This window comes from Gopherus evgoodei, chromosome 22 (assembly GCF_007399415.2).
Source record: "Gopherus evgoodei ecotype Sinaloan lineage chromosome 22, rGopEvg1_v1.p, whole genome shotgun sequence".
NCBI lineage: Eukaryota > Metazoa > Chordata > Testudines > Testudinidae > Gopherus > Gopherus evgoodei.
This window is the reverse complement of record NC_044343.1, coordinates 16,330,888-16,352,406: the sequence shown is the minus strand read 5'-3', so window position 1 is coordinate 16,352,406 and position 21,519 is coordinate 16,330,888. Positions and strand designations below refer to the sequence as shown.

General features: G+C 52.6%; 1 protein-coding gene across 6 annotated transcripts in view; it reads left to right on the top strand.

The window, feature by feature from the left end:
- Nucleotides 1-21,063, top strand: part of LOC115638725 (excitatory amino acid transporter 1-like) — a 117,074-nt gene extending 96,011 nt beyond the window's left edge. For all 6 annotated transcript variants that reach the window (XM_030540671.1, XM_030540672.1, XM_030540667.1 and 3 more), the window contains 4 exons: nt 9,695-9,928; nt 12,335-12,529; nt 16,054-16,188; nt 19,558-21,063. In XM_030540671.1, the coding sequence (XP_030396531.1) occupies nt 9,695-9,928; nt 12,335-12,529; nt 16,054-16,188; nt 19,558-19,753 (760 nt within the window). In that variant the 3' untranslated portion in view covers nt 19,754-21,063. The remainder of the gene's footprint in view (nt 1-9,694; nt 9,929-12,334; nt 12,530-16,053; nt 16,189-19,557) is intronic.
- Nucleotides 21,064-21,519: the final 456 nt, after the last annotated feature.

Sequence of the window (21,519 nt, the reverse complement as noted above, 5' to 3'; positions counted from 1 at the left end):
ATCGGATGCCTGAGGCCACTGTAAGCTGCCCTCCCCCAGTAGACTCGGATGCTGCTGTTATTCCGCTAGACCAAGCCCAGGCCATCACTTTAGTGGACCTCGGACACCAGGACTCTCCACAACCAGAACTTCCCCAGGATCCACTGGTCCTCGGGGTTTCCTCTTCCTCCTCGCTTGATGAAGCAGTGGCGGTCATGTCCTCTTCTGGGCCACCGCCTATAGATCTTCAGGCTCACCAAGATCTCCTGCGCAGGGTGGCACAAAACATGAACCTGCAGGTGGAGGAGGTGATGGAAGTGGAAGATCCAGTGGTTGACATTTTATTGGCAGATGCACCCACACGTGATCGCCCTGCCTTTCATTAGGACAGGGTGGAGAGGAAATCTATGGTGCCCTCCAAGGGCTACGAATATCTCTATGTTCACCCTCACCCTTGCTCCCTTATGGTGCAGTCGGTGAACGAGAGAGAGTGACATGGCCAGCAAGCGCCTGCTCCTAAGTCCAAGGACGCTAGGCGCATGGATTTATTCGGCACAAGGTTTATTCAGCTGGTGGTCTACAGCTCAGGATAGCTAACCAGCAAGCTCTCCTGAGCTGTTATAACTATAACACCTGGACCTCGATGGGAAAATTTAAAGAGTTGGTCCCCCAGGAGTCCAGGCAAGAGTTTGCGGCCTTGCTCGAGGAAGGGAAGAAAGTGGCGAGGGCATCCCTGCAGGCGTCTTTAGATGCAGTGGACTCGGCAGCTAGAACTCTAGCCTCGTGCATGGCCATGCGCCGCATCTCATGGCTGCAAGTATCTGGCCTTCCACTGGAGCTGCAACAGACTATCCAAGACCTGCCCTTTGTTGGCCAAGGGCTGTTCTCTGAAAAAATGGACCCCAGGCTTCAGAGCCTGAAGGACAACCAGGCCATCATGCGCACACTGGGCATGCATACCCCAGTGATGCAACGCAGACCCTTCTGGCTCCAGCCTCAGTGCACCTACCCTAACCCTTGGCCATGGCAAGGCTTCACCAGAAGGTGTGGCCAAGGTAATAGCAGGAGACAGTCTGGTCCTCAAGCAGACCAGAATCAAAGCCCCAAAGCCATCAGCGGAGTCCAAACAAAACTATTGAAGGTGCGCTCAAGGATGGCGCACCAGTCTCCTTGCCGGATCCTTTCCTGCCTTTCTGCAACCGTCTCTCTTATTTCCTCCCTGCGTAGTCCTGCATAACCTCAGATCCTTGGGTCCTACACATGGTGGAAACTGGATACCATCTTCAGTTTGTTTAAACCCTCCTCCCCACCCTCCCTCCCCGTCCCTCTTCAGGGACCCCTCTCATGAGCAAATCCTCTTACAGGAGGTACAGGCGCTCCTGGCCATCGGAGCGATAGAAGAGGTCCCAAGGGACCTGAGGGGCAGGGGATTTTACTCCCGTTACTTCCTAATCCCCAAGGCAAAGGGGGGTCTACGATCCATCCTGGACCTGCGCAGGCTCAACAAATTCATGGTAAAGTTGAAGTTCTGCATGGTATCCCTGGGAACCATTATCCCTTCCTGGATCCGGGAGACTGGTACGCCGCCCTCGATATGAAGGACGCGTACTTCCACATAGTGATTTACCTGTCACACAGGCGATTCCTTCGCTTTGTGGTCAGCCAGCATCATTTCCAATTTACTGTTCTTCCCTTTGGCCTGTCCACAGCGCCAAGAGTCTTCACAAAATGTATGACTGTTGTAGCGGCCTCACTTCGCCGACATCAGATAGAAGTCTTTCCATACCTTGACGACTGGCTCATTTGAGGTTCCTCCAAGACACAGGTGCAGTCTCATGTTCGTTTCGTCATGGGATATTTCGAACAACTCGGCCTGCTGCTCAACACCGAAATGTCCACTCTGGAACCTACACAGAGAATAGACTTCAGTCTCGCCAGGGCGTGTGTACTGCAGGCCCACTTTCAGGCCAGGATGGCCATTATTCAGGGCCTCAGAAGCTTCCCGACCTCGACTGCACGCACGTGCCTTGGTCTTCTGGACCACGTGGCCTCATGCACTTTCATGACCAGACATGCCAGACTACGCCTTCATCCACTTCAGACCTGGCTCTTGTCAGTGTACCGTCCTGGCCGAGACAGCTTGGACACAATTCTCAGTGTGCCAATGGAGGTCTTAGCCTCTCTGGGTTGGTGGCTGAACCCCACCCTGGTGTGCGGGGGGATGCCATTCCATGCCCCACAGACTTCGCTAGCCCTGACCACGGACGTGTCATCTCTGGGCTGGGATGCTCACCTTGCAGGACTTCGCACACAAGGTCTTTGATCTGCACAGGATATAACCCTACACATCAACATAAGAGAACTGAGAGCAGTATGGCTCACGTGTCAGGTATTCCGTGAACACCTGCAGGGCCATTGTGTCACAGTCTTTATAGACAACACAACGACCATGTTTTACATCAACAAGCAAGGTGGATCGCAGTTCTCCCTCCTTTGTCAGGAAGCCATACATCTCTGGGAATTTTGCATAACCCACCCAATCGATCTAGTGGCGTCGTTCCTCCCAGGAGTCCAGAACACCTTGGCAGATCACCTCTGCAGGTCCTTCCTAGCTTACGAGTGGTTGATTCACCCGGATGTTTCCCATTCTGTTTTCCAGAAGTGGGGGTTTCCCCACATAGATCTCTTCACCTCTCGTGACAATCAGAAGTGCCAGGTGTTCTGCCCTCTCCAGGGACGCTGCCCGGGCTCCCTGTTGGACACAATCCTGATAACTTGGAAAGACCAATTGCTCTATGCCTTTCCTCCGTTCCTACTGGTCCACAAGGTCCTTCTCAAGCTACGCAGGGACAAAGCCCGCTTAATCCTGATTGCTCCAGCGTGGCCCAGACAGCACTGGTACACCACACTCCTCGACCTGTCGGTGACCAAACCAATACCTCTACCACTGTGGCCAGACCTGATAACTCAGGAACACGGCAGACTACGCCATCCAGACCTGCAGTCCTTCCATCTCACAGCATGGATGCGGCATGGTTAACTTGGTCCGAGCTGCATTGCTTCTGCTCAATGCAGCAAGTACTCTTGGGTAGCAGGAAGCCCTCCACTAGATCCACATACCAGGCCAAATGGAAGCACTTTTCCTGCTGATGTGCCCAGAATTATGCTGTCCCCCTGCAGGTGCCAGTTCCTACCATCCTAGAATATCTCTGGTCCCTGAAGCAGCACGGCCTAGTGGTCTCATCCATCAAGGTACACCTAGCAGCAATTTCAGCCTTCCACCCCGGCGAGAACGGGTGCTCAGTCTTCGCTAATTCTATGGTCAGCAGGTTCTTCAAGGGTTTGGAGCGTTTGTACCTGCAAGTTCGTCATCCGGTCCCTACATGAGACCTCAGTCTGGTCCTATCCAGGCTCATGGGTGCCCCCTTTGCCGATGGCTACCTGCTCACTTCTGTACCTCTCCTGGAAGACAGCTTTGCTCATCGCTATTACATTGACGAGGCGTGTGTCGGAACTTCGGGCCCTCACAGTGGACTCACCGTATACGGTATTTTGTAAGGATAAGGTACAGCTGCGACCACACCCCACCTTCCTTCCTAAGGTGGTATCTGCCTTTCACGTCAACCAGGACATCTTCCTCCCAGTCTTCTTTCCAAAGCTGCACACTTCGTGACGAGAGCAGCAGCTGCGTTCTCTAGATGTTCGTAGGGCTCTCACCTTTTACATCGAGCGAACAAACCTTTTAGAAATATGCTCCAGCTGTTCATAGCAGTGGCAGACTGGATGAAGGGCCTACCGGTCTCCTTGCAGCGAATTTCATCTTGGGTCACGTCATGCATCCATGGATGCTATGACTTGGCTCACGTTTCCACTAGCCATCTCACTGCCTATTCCACTTGGGCTCAAGCTTCGTCCGCCGCCTTTCTGGCCCATGTACCCATCCAGGAGATCTGTAGAGCAACGACTTGGTCATCCATGCACACCTTTGCTTCCCACTATGCATTAGTACAGCAGTCCAGAGAGGATGCAGCATTTGGTTCAGCGATCCTTCACTCCGCGACATCTCACTCTGACCCCACCGCCTAGGTAAGGCTTGGGAATCACCTAATTGGAATCGATATGAGCAAGCAGTTGAAGAAGAAAAGACGGTTCCTCACCTTTGTAACTGTTGTTCTTCGAGATGTGTTGCTCATATCCATTCCAAACCCGCCCTCCTTCCCCTCTGTCGGAGTAGCCGACAAGAAGGAACTGAGGGGGCGATGGGTTGGCAGGAGCATATATCTGGTGCCATGGCGGCGCCACTCCAGGGGGCAGCTCAGCCGAATCACCAAGTGTTGCTAGGGTAAAAATCTTCCAATGAACGTGCACATGGCGCACACACACCTAACTGGAATGGATATGAGCAACACATCTCGAAGAACAACGGCTACAAAGGTGAGTAACCTTTTTTTAAAAGCAAAGAAATTAAATGCTCAAAAACCTTAATGCAGTGTTACCATTGGCCAGCAGTGCCCTATGTCCTTCTAGATGGTGGAGAGAGACTAAACAGAAACCTCTGAAAACTAGGAAATACAAAGTTAAGATACATGCCACAACCCTCGTTAATTTGTTCCAACAGTTAATTACCCTCACTATTAAAGATGTGTGCCTTATTGCTAGTCTGAATTTATCTGGCTTCAGCTTCCAGCCATTGGGTCATGTTAGACCTTTCTCTGCTAGAGTGCAGAGCCCTCTGGTATCAAATTTCTGTTCCCGTGTAGGTACTTAAAAAATGTGTATTGTTTGCCTGTGCCCAGCTTCCCAAGCAATCTAGATCACCCCATGTCAATGCCATGGCCTTTTTATCCAGATACTCCTGTACTGAGACTAATAATTTGTGATTGACTATGGCACCCTCCAGAACGGTGTCCAGTCTGGATTTGAGGAGATCAAGAGGTGAAGAGTCCACCACTTCCCTTGGTAGTTTGTTAACCTTTAACCCATTCCCAGTGACTGTTACCAGCTCTAGCAGTGGCCACAGTTAAGGTTGCATTTGCAGGGTTGGCATGTATCTTAACTTTGTATTTTCTGATTTTCAGAGGTTTAGGTTTAGCCACTGTTCACATTCTGGAAGGGCAGGAAGCATCACTGGGCAACTTTAACTCTGCATTAGTGAAGTTCTGGAGCACTTAATGTATATTCGCCCCTTGAGCTAAAAGTGTTGCTGGTAGCAGTAGTAGGCAGTTATCCTCTGCATGGATCAGCCAATAGAGGGGTGTGTGACACACGTTTTATCAGTGGAAAATACATTGCTTGCCACACAGCAGTAGAATGTTGGGTATCAGGACTCCTGGGTTCTGTTTCTGAGCCTGGAACAGGAGTGGTTAGAGCAGTTGTTACAGCCAAGAGAGCCAAGTGCATAGGTTCAGCAGACTCTAATGGAAAGGATGAGTAACTGAATCTGGGATCTGGATATTAGACATCTGGCATCTGTTCCTAATTGCCAGGAGTCCTGTTAGCTGTAAAATCGGGGGATGATACTGGTCTCCCTAAGGCAAGGGTCTGAAGCCTTGCTCAGTGAAAAGGGCTGTGAACTCAAAAAGTGATGCATCCAACATGGGGGAAGTCTATATTAGACTTTGTTTTGACAGCTAAAGAGGAACTGAGCACAAAACTAAAAATGAATGGAAGCTTAGGCACAAGTGATCATGACTTACTACATTTATAATGTGCAAACAGAATGGAGTTCAGACCAGTGATATCAATAGTTGGTGCTTTAAAAGGGCCAGTTTCACAAAGCTGAAAACAATTATGAGCCAAGTCAGATGGGAGGAAGAATTGAATCAGAACAAAGTGAATGTCTGTGAATTAAGACCACTTTACCAGGCTATGTCTATACTACAGACCTTACGGGGCAGAGCCCTAACACTGCAGCAGCACCGCTGTAAGGTCTCCCATGTGGCTGCTCTCCCACCGGCATAATTAAACCACCCCAACGAACAGCAGTAGCTCTGTCAGCAGGAGAATGTCTCCCGCCAACATAGCACTGCCCACACTGGCGCTTTTGTCTGTGAAACGTATGTCTGTCAGGGGGTGTTTTTTCATACCCCGACTCAAAGTTTTACTGACAAAAGTGCTAGTGTAAACATAGCCCTAGTTGCCCCAAAAGCCACAATCCCCCAATCAAGGAAGAGGCCATATTGGTTAACAAAGGACATTTTTATTAAAAATGGAGATAGTTGTAAAATGAACACAGTACACATTAAATGGATTAAAAACTGATGGGTCTCAAAATGTCATTGTAAATGGGGAATCATCGATTAGGTGCATTTCTAGTGGGGGTCCACAGGGATCAGTTCTTGGCCCTACGCTACTTAACATTCTTATCAATAACCTGAAAGAAGATATAAAATCATCGATGATAAAGTTTGCAAATGACGCAAAAATTTGGGGAGTGGTAAATGCTGAAGAGGTCAGATCTGGATTGCTTGGGAAGCTGGATGCAAGCAAAATATACTTTTAATACAGCAAAATGTGTATGTGTACATCTGGAAACAAAGAATGGAGGCCATTCTTCCAGGATGGAGAACACTATCCTGGGAAGCAGTGACTCTGAACAAGGGTTGGGGGTCATGGTAGAGGTAGACAGTCAGCTGAACATGAGCTCCCAGTGTGACACTGTGCTCCAAAGATCTAATGCAATCCTTAGGTGCATAAGCAAAGGAAATCTTGAGTAGGAATAGAGAGGTTATTTTACCTCTGTATTGGCCCAGGTGTGACTGCTGCTGGAATCCCGTGTCATTAGAATGATTAATGGATAAGAAAACCTGCCTTGTAGTGATAGACTCAAAGAGCTCAGTCTATTATAACAAAGAAAAGGTTACGGGGCAACTTGATTACACTCTAAATACCTACACAGGGAACAAATATTTGATAATGGTTAGTTGAGCACAGAAGGTCTAACACTATCCAATGGCTGAACATTGAAGATATCCCCATTCAGATTGAAAATAGGGCACACATTTTTAATGGTGAGAGTAGTTAACCATTGGAACAATTTACTATGGGGCGTGGTGGATTCTCTATCATAAACAATTTTAAAATCAAGATTGGGTTTTTTCTAAGGGGTCTGCTCTAGGAGTTCTCCTGGGGCTGTTCTCTGGCCTGTGCTCTACAGGAAATCAGACTAGATGATCACAATGGTCTCTTCTGGCCTTGGAAGCTATGAATAGGTGACAGCATTGACTGGAGATTCTGAGCCTTGAACTCCTGGCATTCCTGGCTCCTAGCTCAGGGCACCTCGGCTGGTGGGTATTTTGTGGGGAAGGGACCCTAAGACTGTTGAAGAATGGAGATTGAAGGAGACAGGACTGTTCTACAAAATTCAGGACCCCAAACTCATGGACCCACCAAAAACGTTGCTATAAGCCAGCTCTGGAGTCAGAACTGGTTCTTATCTTCCTCTCAGCAACCAGGTCACTCTGTGATGCTGGGCAAATCACATAACCTCTGTGTGGCTCAGTTTGACCATCTGTTCAGTGCTGTGACGGCTTTGCATGGAAGCATTAAGAGCACAGTGTTTCCTTTCACAGGTGGGTTGTGGGGTTTTCCCTTTCCCATGGATTAATGGAATGTGCTGGACTGGCAGGCCTGGTCTCTCTGCTGAGACTATTTTGTGTGATGGTGTTTGCTGGGAAATGGCCACTTGTCCACTGCATTGGGACCATCACAGTGATTCAGAAGGGAAGGCTGCTTGCAGCACCTGCAAACTGAGCCACCTCCTTAAACAGGAAGTGGACCGAGTCAGGCTAGTGCATGCAACTTGTGAGGAGCCCATTCTTCCTGTTCCTGTCTCACGCAGGGCTAGAGCCAATAACTCCCTCCTCTGATCATGGACAGCAGAGTAATTTGGCTTCGAAATGCTTTGCTTTCACGCGTGCCCAGCTGAAAGAAAGGGCACATTCAATGACTGCAACCTGAGTTGCAGGAGATTTCTACTACGCAAGGGCCAGGGTGAGCTGGGGAGAGCTATGGCGAAGGGAGCTGCCAAGGGGCATTGGGGCAGGCAAGCCCCTAACACTATGGCACATAATCCAAATCAGGTCAAAATCTCCCAAGGACAGGCTTCCTCCAGGGAGTCCTAACTGCTGCCTCCTGCTAGGAAGGTGCTTTCACGCTGATGCCAGAGAGGCAGAGGAAAGCAAGATGCCTGAACTTTTACAAACTTCCCACATGGCTGAGTGTGAGCCCTGAGCCTCCTGAATGTAAACGCTTGAATGGGAGTCCCTGGGGTAAGCCCTGAGCCATGAGTGTGAGTCATAAGTGTAAGCCTGAAAGCCACAGTCTGAGCTCTGAGTGGGAGCCAGGAGTCCTGAGAGGGACCCTGAGAACGTGAAGGGTGTGTCAATAGAACCATGGTTCTCTTTTGTCTAATATCTTTCCCTAATTTCACCTTCCTGTGATCTCCTCCATCTCAGGACTAGGGCGCCTCCTGCTGGCAGGCAGTCCTGCATTCACAGGATGCATCAGAGCCAGGAGTCCTGCACCCACAGGATGGGAGCCGGGAGCCCCGTGCTCAAGGGTTCAGATGGGAGTCAGGAATCCTGCACCCACGGGATGGGAACCGGGAGCCCCGCACCTGTGGGATGGGAGCCAGGAGCCCCATGCTCAAGGGTTCAGATGGGAGTCAGGAATCCTGCACCCACGGGATGGGATGGAAACCGGGAGCCCCGCACCCAAGGGATGGGAGCCAGGAGCCCCGTGCTCAAGGGTTCAGATGGGAGTCGAATCCTGCTCCTGTGGGATGGGATGGGAACTGGGAGCCCTGCGCTCATGGAATGGGATCAGAGCTGGGAGCCCTGCGTTTGTGGGATGGGATCGGAGCCAGAAGCCCTGTGCCCACGGGATGGGATGGGAGCTGGGCGTCCTGCGCTCACAGGATTGGATCCGGGAGCCCAGTGCTCGCGGGATGGGATGGGAGCCAGGAGACCTGCGCTCATAAGATGGGAGCCCTGCGCTGCCAGAATGGGATGAGACCTAGGAGCTCTGTGCTCGTGGGATGGGATCGGGGCTGGGAGCCCTAGCTAGGAAGCACTGTGGGGTGAGACGGGAATGGAGGAGTAGAGAGGGCAGGTCCCAACACAGGAGAGGACGTAAAGACTGATGCAAACATAATGCAGACAAAATGTTTCCTGACCAGTCCCTCCTTTTACTTCTCTGCTTGGACCCGAGTTCAGCATCGCTAGCAACATTTGCTTCTCTAAGTCCCACTGATATTTCAAGAAGTGTTTACATGAAAATATCTGCATAGCCAGTGTTTCCATGATGTGCCTGCCTGCACCTCCCCCCCGAGTTAATGCTACCTTCAGGGTGGAGGGGCCTGGCTGGGAGAGGACAGAAAAGGATTTGAGGAGCCTGTCATACAGAGGCCCATGCCATCAGGGAGGGCTGGATTTCAGTGGGGCAGCAATCCCACCCAGTGCCCCAGCCTGTGGAGTCTGCAGGGAACTGAGGCCACTGATAAACAGACATTGCTTGGTCATTTGGATCCACAGGCAACTCTCTGCTCTCCCTGCAGCTTCGAGGAGGGGGCAGCCATAGCCCTATCTGGCAACTCCATGAGTGGCCTGTGTCTTTGGATGCCCCAACCTCCTGTAACTCTGTCCAGTGCGGGGGAGCTGAAGCAATTATGTGCGAGTCTGGAGTTCTAAGCCCTAGTCCCTGTGTCCTGTGACAGGTATGCCCCAGTCGGGATCCTATTCTTAATCGCTGGCAAGATTCTGGAGATGGACGACTTAGCAGTGATGGGGGGCCAGCTGGGAATGTACACGCTCACCGTCATCGTGGGGCTGCTCATACACTCCCTGTGTGTCCTGCCGCTGCTGTACTTCATCGTCACCCACAAGAACCCATGGGTGTTCATCGCAGGTCTTCTGCAGGCCCTCATCACAGCACTGGGCACCTCCTCAAGGTATGCTGCTTCCCAGGCAGACTGTGCTGGGCAGGGGCACTGTAGCCCGTGGTAGGGTTGCCAGGCATCCAGTTTTCAACCGGAATTCCTGGTCGAAAAGGGACCCTGGTGACTCCGGTCAGCATTGCAGCCTGGGCTGTTAAAACTCTGGTCAATGGCACAGCGGGGCTAAGGCAGGCTCCACGCAGCTCCCGGAAGCAGCCGGCATGTCCCTGCACGCCCTAGGCACAGGGGTGATACGGGAAGCTCCGTGCACTTCCCTTGCACCAGCTCCGCAGCTCCTGTTGGCCAGGAACCACACCGATGGGAGCTGCAGGGGCAGCACCTGTGGATGCGGGCAGCGCATACTGTGCAGAGCCGCCTGGCTTCATTTCCATGTAGGGGCCAGATATGCCGGCCACTTCTGGGAGCAGCATGGAGCCATGGCAGGCAGGGAGCCTGCCTTAGCCCCACTGCGCCACTGACTGGGAGCCCTCTGAAGTAAGTGCTGCCCAGCTGGAGCCCGAACCCTCTGCCCCAGCTCGGAACCCTCTCCCACACCCTCCCTCCCTCCCTCCCTCCTGGAGTCTGCACCCCACACCCCCTCCTGCACCCCAACCCCCTACCCAGCCCAGAGCCCCCTCCCACACCCTGGGCCCATCATTTCTGGCCCCACCCTGGAGCCCACACCCCCAGCCCAGAGCCCATACCTCCTCCCACAGTCCAACTCCTTGCCCCAGCCCAGTGAAAGTGAGTGAGGGTGGGGGAGAGTGAGCAATGGAGGAAGGGGGGCTGGATTGAGTGGGGGGCAGTGCCTCAGAATGGGCAGGCCCTCGGGGGAGGGGCAGGGCAGGCGCATGGCAAGAGTGTTCGGTTTTGTGCAATTAGAAAGTTGGCAACCCTACCCATGAGGGAGGGCTGGGGAGCTCATTAGACCTCATGGGACACATGCTCAGAAGCTCCCATTATTCTCAGTGGGTGCTGAACTCTTGCCACCACCAGGCCATGGTGTGGGAGTCCCAGCTTCTTGCCCTAGAACCCAGTCCCAAGCCCAGCAAAGTCCCATGACCTTCCTTGGGCCTTGGATTGGGGCTGTGATCATGAGAGCAGGCTGCCTCCATCTACGTGCATTAGTGAATGTCCCAGCCCTCTAAGGGGGCTTACGTACCTGTCTGGGAAGGAGAGTGGTGGCGACTTAGCTGCTGGCCCTGGACTGCACACCTGAGCTCTGGGCCCAAACTCACATAGCACTGGCCTGGCCTAGGGGAGACTGCTCAGCATGCCACTCACACACACACACTCGGGCACACACTTACATGTGCTCACACACACACAGACACGCTGTAACACACAGACGCTCACATACACGTGGCCTCACGTACATGCTGTCACACACATGCACTCACACACATGCTCACGCACTCTCACTCGCTTTCACACAATCACACGTGCACTCACGCTCTCACACACATGCTCACATGCATGCACTCACACTCATACATACTCATACGCACTCACACATGCATTCACTCACACATGCGTTCACACATGCTCTTACATACACATGCACTCACACATGTTCTCACTCTCACACACTCGCATGTGTTCTCACGCATACACACTCATACATTCACACACACTCATGCACTCACACATGCTCTCATACACACACTCACGCACACGGTCTCACACGTGCTCTCACACCCTCACATATATACACTCAGACAAGGCTGTCTAGTCTTTCTCAGTGATTGGAGAGAAGGTCCTCAAGACCATTGTCTAAGACTGGTGCACAGAAGCTCAGGATGGTGCCACCCTCCTGCAGAACAAACAGCTTTCTGTGGAACCTGCTACTAGGCCTGCTCCTGGCCTGACACTGTCACTCCCAGCCAGCAGCAGGGCTGGGAGTCCTGACACTTTCAGGCAGCTGCAAAGTGCACTTTCAGGCAGCTGCAAAGTCCATCAAGAGACCCACTCAGCCTGCACCCCATCCCAGCAGCCACTTCTGACCTCCTCCTCTACACCTTACAGGGCAAGAAAGCAGGGCTCTGGGATAATAACAAACCAAGGAAGGACCAAGCATGCTGGAGTGCATGGCCTTTGCTATTTCCTAGAGGAAGGCAGCATGGTTTAGTGGTTAGAGCTCGGAGTCAAGAAGTCTGGGTTCTGCTCTTGGCTCTGAGCTTAACTCTGCATGTCACCTTGGACAAGTCCCTTTCTACTTTTGTGTCTCACTCTACAATACAGAGGTTCTTGGAGGCACCATACCAGGGCCAAGTCCTTGGTCCTTCCCCCAGCATAGGCTCCAGTAGCCTTCAGGGCCTATTCCTGAGGGAGTGGGGGTCACAAAACGCCTCCAGCCAGGGCCCACTCCCTAGTGCAGAGGTTTGGTGTGGCTCTTTCATGGTGTTTGGGGTTTCCTTTCAGCTCGGCCACGCTCCCCATTACATTCAGGTGCTTGGAAGAAAACAACGGGGTGGACAGACGCATCACCAGGTTCGTTCTGCCCGTAGGCGCGACCATTAACATGGATGGTACAGCTCTATACGAGGCCCTGGCAGCCATCTTCATCGCACAAGTGAACAACTACGAGCTTGACTTCGGGCAAATCATCACAATCAGGTGACTGGACCCGAGAACCTGTGCTGCTGAGAGGGAGTCTGGCACTGGGGGACTCCCGGGCAGGGCTTGACGGCTGACCCCAAAGGGATCAGGCACCTGTTCTGCTTCCAAAAGGAACTGAGACAAGGGGGAAACAGCAAATTCAGTCTAGAGAGGGCCCCACCACAGAGACCCCACCCACCTCATCTCTTTCCCCATTCTGTCCATCTTCACCATGTTCCTAATGCAGTCCCTATAGTAGTGAAGTGCCCTGATTGTCTGGAGATGAGCAGAGGGGAGGAGCTTGCTGCCCCATCCCTCAGAGCCCTGAAATCTCCCTTTGAAATGGATGAGTGCAGGGGAGGGTACATGCTGCTGCTGGGACACAGTAGACCAGAGTATGGATGCAGGAAGCAGCCTAGGTTCATGGCCACTGCAAGTGTGCACTGTGCTGCATGCCTGACCAGTCACTGCCCATGGGGATGGCAGGCACCTGCTTGGTGATCAAGGCGAGAGAGCTGTTGAAACTGCGGCTGATGGGATTTGAGCACCTTTGTGATACACTAAATTTATTACTCGCACTACCTGCCTCTTTGGGTGACTCTGGCTCTGTGAACCGGCGCTGGACTAGATCGGCGCATAGGAGAACTCCTGCCTCTCTCAAAGTTTACAGGAGGGTTCTTTACCCCACGCCAGGGACTGGGGTGGATTGTGCTATGGCTCTTGTTTGTAGAAAGGGATGAAATAGCACCAGGATCTGAACAGTCCTGCACTTCGTGGAGTTTGAACTCTGTACCATGTGGTTGCCTCATGCCATAGAACGGGTGGGGAACCTATGGCCTGTGGGCCGGATCCGGCCCGTTGCTTAATTTCATCCAGCCCATGCACCCCATAGGCTGGGGAGGCTGTGCCTCCCCAAACAGCCAGGCGTGGACCTGCCGATGCTCCGCCCTCCCCAGGCCCTCTCCTCTCCTGTTCACTGCCGCGCAGTGTGCGGCTCCTCCAGTCCCCCTGTGCTCCAGCCAGGGCTGGGGGGCTGCCCACCTGCCCTCCTAGCACTCTGGGGCTGGGCACCCTTGTGCGTCATCCACCCTACTTTAGGTCTGACCCAGTACGGCCGTTCTTATGTTCTGAATGAAACCTTTACTAGATACCGTGTCCAGTTCTGGCCTCCATGCCTCAAAAAGGATGTTGAAAAATTGGAGAGGGCTCAGAGCAGAGTCACAAGAATGATTCAAGGTCTGGAGAACCTGCCTTGCAGTGAGAGCATGAAGAAGCTCAATATACTTAGCTTATTGAGGTGGCTTGATCACAGTCTGTGGGCTTGTCTACATCAGAAAGTTGCAGCGCTGGTGAGGGAGTTACAGCGCTGCAACTTTGAAGGTGTACACATCTGCAGGGCATCACCAGCGCTGCAACTCCCTGTTTGCAGCGCTGGCCGTACTCCCGTTTTGTCTCGGGTGTAGAGGATCCAGCGCTGGTGATCCAGCGCTGGTAATCCAATGTAAACACTTACCAGCGCTTTTCTTGACCTCCGTGGAAGGAGGAAGCCTCTGGTAATCAAGCTGATCTCCTTTCCCGGTTTGCTCTCTCGTTCCCGGAACCCCGAGCAAGCAGGTAAGGAGAACTGCTTGCTCGGCGGTTCGGGGAACGAGAGAGCAAACCGGGAAAGGAGACGAGCTTTGCCGCGGTTTGCTCTCGCGTTCCCGGAGCCACCCTGCAAACCGCAGGGAAGGAGACCTGCTTGCTCGGGGTTCCGGGAACGAGAGAGCAAACCGCGGCGAAGCTGGTCTCCTTTCCCGGTTTGCTCTCTCGTTCCCCGAACCGCCGAGCAAGCGGTTCTCCTTACCTGCTTGCTCGGGGTTCCGGGAACGAGAGAGCAAACCGGGAAAGGAGACCAGCTTTGCCGCGGTTTGCTCTCTCATTCCCGGAGCCACCCTGCAAACCGCAGGGAAGGAGAACCGCTTGCTCGGCGGTTCGGGGAACGAGAGAGCAAACCGGGAAAGGAGACCAGCTTCGCCGCGGTTTGCTCTCCCGTTCCCCGAGCAAGCAGGTCTCCTTCCCTGCGGTTTGCAGGGGGTTCGGGAACACGAGAGCAAACCGCAGCGAAGCGGGTCTCCTTTCCCGGTTTGCTCTCTCGTTCCCGGAACCCCGAGCAAGCAGGTCTCCTTCCCTGCGGTTTGCTGGGTGGCTCCGGGAACGCGAGAGCAAACCGGGAAAGGAGACCAGCTTCGCGGCGGTTTGCTCTCCCGTTCCCCGAGCAAGCAGGTCTCCTTCCCTGCGGTTTGCAGGGGGTTCGGGAACGCGAGAGCAAACCGCGGCGAAGCGGGTCTCCTTTCCCGGTTTGCTCTCGCGTTCCCCGAACCCCGAGCAAGCTGGTCTCCTTCCCTGCGGTTTGCAGGGGGGTTCGGGAACGCGAGAGCAAACCGCGGCGAAGCTGGTCTCCTTTCCCGGTTTGCTCTCCCGTTCCCCGAACCCCCCCTTGAAGCCGCCCAACAGCGCTGCAGTGTGGCCACATCTAACACCACTTGCAGCGCTGGTTGCTGTAAGTGTGGCCACTCTGCAGCGCTGGCCCTATACAGCTGTACTAATACAGCTGTAACTACCAGCGCTGCAAAATTTTAGATGTAGACATGGCCTGTGTGTTCATACCCGGTGAGAGGATTTCTGATAGCCGAGAGCTCGTTAATCTTATAGATTCACAGACAGAAAGTCAGAGGGGTCCATTCTGATCATCAGTTCTGACCTCCTCCATAACTCTCGCCATAGCTTCTGGGAGAACTAGAGCAGATCTTTTAATTTAGAAAGATATCCAGTCTGGATTAAAGACTGCAAGTAACAGCTAATCCACTATGTTCCTTGGTAAGTAAGTTGTTCCTTGGTAAGTTGTTCTCATTATTAAAAATTGTTCCTTATTTCCAGTTTGAATGTATCTAGCTGCAACTTCCAGCCACTGGATTATTTTCTGCCTTTGTCCACTAGGTTGAAGAGCCCTCTAGTATTATATATTTTCTTCCCACAGAAGTACTTACAGACTCCTCACCACACATGCAGTGCAGGGTGTGGATGGTGGCAGTAAATAAGGCAGGGGCTACACACTGACTAAGGAGTACTGAACAAGCTGCCTCCTTCACTGAGCATTGTCCATCCTTTGCACTGAATGAGGTGCAATCCTGTGGAAACGTAGTGTGTGGTTATGGAATTAAGGAATGTACCATAATGCCTAGACACAAGAGGGCAGCGCTAGGCTTGCGCAGGCCACCAAAGATCTGCCATTTCCTACCTTTGCAGTGTATGACTTTGCAACCTTAACATTTTAATATAGTTTTTTTGTGTGTGTGCAATTAAAAAATAGAATAAAAGGAAAATAAGTGTGGAACCAAATCTGGGGCTTGAACCTGCTCCATTGATGCCACAGACAAAGATCTCGGTGGCTTCAGTGGGAGCAGAAGTGGGCACTGATTAAATGCAGACCTGCCCCTTTGCAGGGCGTGGCCTCCACTTTTCTTTCTCCTGTTGATCACTGTGCTTTCCTGTCTCCCCAGCATCACTGCCACTGCAGCCAGCATTGGAGCGGCAGGCATCCCCCAGGCAGGCCTGGTGACCATGATGATTGTGCTGACATCGGTGGGGCTGCCAACCGAGGACATCACACTAATCATTGCGGTGGACTGGTTTCTGTAAGTTCCCTGCACAGTGGCAAGCACTGCTCCAGCTGCAGAGCCTGTTCCTCCCTGCTGCGCACGGGAGTTTGCTGTACTCAGCCCTTGTTCCAAGCAGCACAGTGAAGTCTCTAGGACCACCTGTATCACTAGGCTTACAGTCTATTCCTGTACATGTGAGGTCCAGCCAGGGCTCCTCAGCACATATCCCAGAGACTCCAGGCACCAGTGACCACGCTCAGAGCAGCCAGGTCACTGAGCAGAGTAGGCTCCACTTGCTCTAAACTGGCCAAGTCCTAAAGACTTCCTAGAGCTTCAGGGCCAGGTTGTCCCCAAAAGGCACAGGCCTGCGTTGGAGCAGTACTGCACCCAGGGAGCATGGGGAGGCATTGTGTCTCAAGGAGGCAAAGGGCCCCTCAGAGACAGGATTGTGGTGTCGGAATAGGGAGGACCAGGGGGCCATGGCCCTCCCACTTTTTGAAAGTGGACAGGTTACCCCACCCTCGCCTCCAACCCTGCCCCTGTTCTTCCCCCCCGAGGGCCTCCCTCTCCCGGGCCAGGCTGGCAGCTGGAACCCAGGGTGGGGGGAGCCAAGAGAAGCCCCAGGCCCGTGTCCCCGTTCCTGGGCCCCCTGCCCAGGGCAGGTGGAGGGTCCGCAGCTCCTCATAGCTGCTTGGCCAATGGCTGGGCTGCAGCTCCGAGGCCCCAGCCCGTGGCAGGAGCCGGGTCAGGGTAAGAGCTGTGCGGGCAGCAGTGAGGAGCCACAAACCCTCCACTTGCTCTGGGCGGAGGCCCACAAGGCAGGAACATGGGCCAGAGGCTGTTCTTGGCCCCCTCACCCTGGGCAGGGTGGAGGATCTGCAACTCCTGGCCTGCTCTGAGTTCTGGCTTGGCCTGGAGCAGGACCATGGTAGGAGCAGGGCTCCTGCTCCCCCACTTTTGGGAAGGTTCGGCCGGGGCTGGAGTATGGCCATGGCAGACAGCAGCAATATTTGTGGATTCTGCATTCATTGTGATATAGACAACTGTGAGCATTAAAAATTAACAAATGAATAGACTGAACAAGCAGCTACCAAGTCTAAGACTGTGTTGGTAAGAAGGAAATTGACCAGGGCTGCAGGCAGATGACAGTGGGTGAGTGCCAGAAAGTGCACCGCTGCAACACAGAGCAGGGGATGGAGGCTGGCTAAGGGTCTCAGGCCTGGAGTTGGCTGAGGAAGGCGAAGGAAAATAGGGAGCTGGTGAAATGATGTTGGCTTTTGTATTTAAATGATTGCACCGTGTGTGAGCACCCCCTCCTGGCCAGAGGTCATGCTGCAGCAGCCAGCATCTGTTCCTTTCCTTAGGGCCCTTTAGTAACTTCGTCAGTTAACTGATACTACAGTGTTTTCTGCTCACGGCTTCACAGGGATGGGTTAGAGCAAGAGAGGGTGTACGCTGGTGCTAGGGTGTCTGTAGCGGGCACTCAGAGCTGTGATAGCATAGTTCGGGGGTCATCTCCCAGCAAAGCTCCATCCCCCCTTCCTATATGCACAGGCCCAGCACCCTTCCCTGTCCCCTCTAAACCCCTGCCCTGACACAGTGCTGGGCCCACTCATGTCATGCAGATGCTTAAACATTCCAAATCCGAGGCAATTTGTACACAAACCCCTCTGTTGGGAAGCAGTTCCACCTGCCACACATGCAAGTTACCTGATAAACCACAAAGGCAAGGAAATGAAAAGTTAAAGCACCTAGCAGTATGTGCCCTCTACTCCATCCACAGACACACACCTTTTCACTACCATAATTACCATACGCCACATGGCGCAGCCTTAAATGTCCTCAAAAAGATTCCAGCCTTCTACCCCCACATTTTTCAACATGTGTAACATACAGAGCGTCGTCTCTATAGCAAAGTGTAGTCAAGTCAGAACATGACACAGGCTTGATCTGCCAGCTGGGCCTCTGCTTGTCAGTTTTCATCCCTTTCATTCCCGAACTGATGCTAGGATAGCTGGGCATTATACGTAATGTGTAACCGTGTAGCGCACACAGTGGTACCCGCCAGCATTAGCAGGGACAATCTGATCGTCACCAACACAGAGGCCAAGAAGGGGGTTTGTTTGGGGTCATAAGAATTACAAGTGAGCAGACCAATTTCAAGGACAAGTGACTTCTGCCTAGATGTGCCTCCCACAGTCAGCCGAGCTGGAGGAGTAAACCTTTGTATACTCTGGTGAGCTGTGGAAGCTCAAAGTGAAGAAACAGGGCCTACTGGCAACAGTGCACGTGGGGTAGGCGGTTGCTGTCCCTGAGGGCAGCATTAAGATTCTGGGTAGATGTGGCAGTCATAGGTCTGCCAGTGGGTGTAGAGGGAGTGCACCGGTCAGCGGCTTCATTCCTCACTCCGTGGTTTTATGTCAGGTGAGTTTTATGTGTGGTCACCTTGACTATTTCACAATGACCTTTTTGTGTGTGTGAATAAGTAGTAGAATGATGACATAACAGCGCCCAGCAAAGAAACCAGAGCCATTTGATGGGAAATGATTTTTAATAAGATTATGTCAAACTCTTGGTGGGGGCAGTTTGTTTGGTTGGTTTTGTTCAGGCTCATTTTAAGGCACAGTTCTGCTCAGAAACAGCGTGGCTAGGGGGTGTCCTTGTTTGTCTTTCAGTGAGTCCAAATCCAAAGCCAGTTGCCAGCCCTGGGCCCTGTGAGTCAGGCTCCAATGCACCATCACCAGCAGAAAAGGTTCTGCAGGCCAAATTACCCCTCCAGGAGAGCTGTGCAGCCCCACAGCTGGGAGCAGGGTTGCACAAGTGTGAAGTGATGGGAAGTCCTGTCAATGCCAGAATAGAGTTCACTCTGTCTCAGCCCAGCTGGCTCTGCCAAATGAAAACAATTTATTTGAGACGCTAAAGGCAGCAAAACTGAGAGCGATACACAGAGCCTGATTTTCGTCTCTCACCAGTTGTAAACTGAGAGCAATTCCTTTGAAACCAGTGGAACTATACTGGTCCTATTGACATTCCAGGGAAGTGTCGGGCGTAAGTGAGAGGAGGGAGCGGATCAGTTGAATAAGAAGGAATCAGTTTAAAATCACTTCTCTGAGTCAAACTGAATGTCAGGTATCCCAAGTCAAGGGGGCCATTTCGCAGTTGCCTAGATCTGCCTTAGGAAGATTTTCAGCACAAAATTCTTTTTGATCCTTTTGTCTAAAGCACCAGGCACTAGAGCTGCTTGAAAAAACGGGAACATTTCCCTGGAAATGTTTGTGGAAAATGTGTCCCTTTTTTTGTTGAAATTCAGAGATTTTTCAGCCTGCTCTAGTACCAAACAGTGATGACATTTCCCTGAAAGACTCATTCTGTTTTTCCTGGTCACTCTTCTCTGCTGTTTTCCAGGGACCGTCTGAGAACCACCACCAATGTGCTAGGGGACTCCCTGGGAGCCGGGATTGTAGAGCACCTGTCTCGGCATGAGCTGGATGCACAGGACAGTGAGCTTGGGAATTCTGTGATTGAGGAGAATGAGAAGCCCTACCACCTGATCTACCAGGCGAACACCCACAAGCACCGCAGCAGTGAGACAATCATGTGACGCCAGGGAGCAGGGTTCATACTGAGCCTTTAAAAAGGTCAGGACTGGAAGACAAACCTCTCAGCAGCGGGGGATGGAGAAAGAGCCAAGCAGAAGCAAACTCTCCTCCCCCTCATTTCCCCACGCAGCCTCTTTTAAACCTAAGCTACAGAGAAAACAAAGACTTAACCCTTTCCTCACCTAGAGAGTTGGATGTTCATTGTGACCCTCCAATTAGAGAAGCAGGACTGAGAGATCCTGGCTTTGTGGCCCCACCCTGGACTAGACTAGGAGTGGGAGGATGATAGTATTTAGATTAGTAACTGTTTCTCCTCTGCATGTTGAGGCAGAAAGCTGGAGCAGCCTCTGTCTCCCATTTCTAGACATTGTCTGAGGCACCATGTGTTTCATTAGCGTCTTTCTTCACATTTTTATCTGCCTTTCTTTGTACGCTTGGCATGTGAAGGGTTAAGAACCAAGACAATAGGCAGCAACTGCTTCCCAGAATTAGTTGGTATTTTGCAGTAACCAACTAGGATCTGGTTGCTTCCATGGTACGTCCCTATCACTATACAGCAGCATTTTTCTTATGAAGTCCTGGCTTTCTAGTTTCTAGTGTGATCCAGGAATCGGACCTGAGTATGTTACAATCAAAGGTAGAGTTGGCCTAGCAACTCCCTGGTTCTCAGCTAAAGCACTACCCAACCAGTAACTGGAGCTAGATTAGTGATTTGATTGTCACTCTGGCTGCATAGAAGCATTGTCACAAAATTCTTAATGGCTTGTCCTCTTGCAGAGATGCAGAGTCAAACAGCTGGTCAGGCTCCACGGGTCTGAGGATCACCACTGGGAACCCGGTTTATGTTAGCAAGGGGCACACAAGGAATCAGTGAGGAGCCCCCAGAAGAACTCCTCAACTTCTCAAGAGGCAATTATATTTATATCAGAATAGTAGCAGTGACATCACAGCATCCTAGGGTTCCTGAGGGCCTGTCTCATGCAGTATCCTGGCTACTATGTTACAGGCAGCTCTCGGGGCTGCATGGCTTTCACGGGGCTGGGAGACTGTGGACACTATGGACATTCTGACTTTTCTTTTACTCTTTAGTTCAGGGCCGCCTGGGGGGGGCAAGTGGGGCAATTTGCCCCAGGCCCTGGGCCCCGCAGGGGCCCCCACGAGAGTTTTTCGGGGCCCTTGGAGCGGGGTCCTTCACTCACTCTGAGGGCCCCGGAAAACTTTTACAGGCCCGGGCCTCCGGAGCGTCTTCTGCTCCCGGTCTTCACCGGTGGGGGGTCCTTCCGCTCCGGGGTGGAAGGACCCCACGCCACCAAATTACTGCCAAAGTAAGACTCACTGCCAAAGTGCAGCTGGGTCTTCGGTGGCAGTTCGGCGGCGGGGGGTCCTTCCATTCCGGGACCTGCTGCCGAAGTGCCCCGAACACCCGCTGTGGGGGCGCCCCACTGCCAAATTACTGCCGAAGATCTGGCTGCACTTTGGCGGCGGGTCCCACTTTGGCGGTAATTCGGCGGCGGGGGTTCCCGCTGCGGGTCTTTGGGGCAGTTCAGCGGAGGGTCCCGGAGTGGAAGGACCCCCTGCCACCGAATTACCGCTGAAGCGGGTGCCCCCCCGCCGCCGAAGACTCCAGGCCCCCAGAATCCTCTGGGTGGCTCTGCTTTAGTTTGGGACAAAATATCATTACCTGTGAATATGGGCCAGGCTGGCAGAACCAGGAAGGGGTTGAATGACTTCTGTTCATCTGAAAAGCTGCTAGAGGTGGGCATACGAA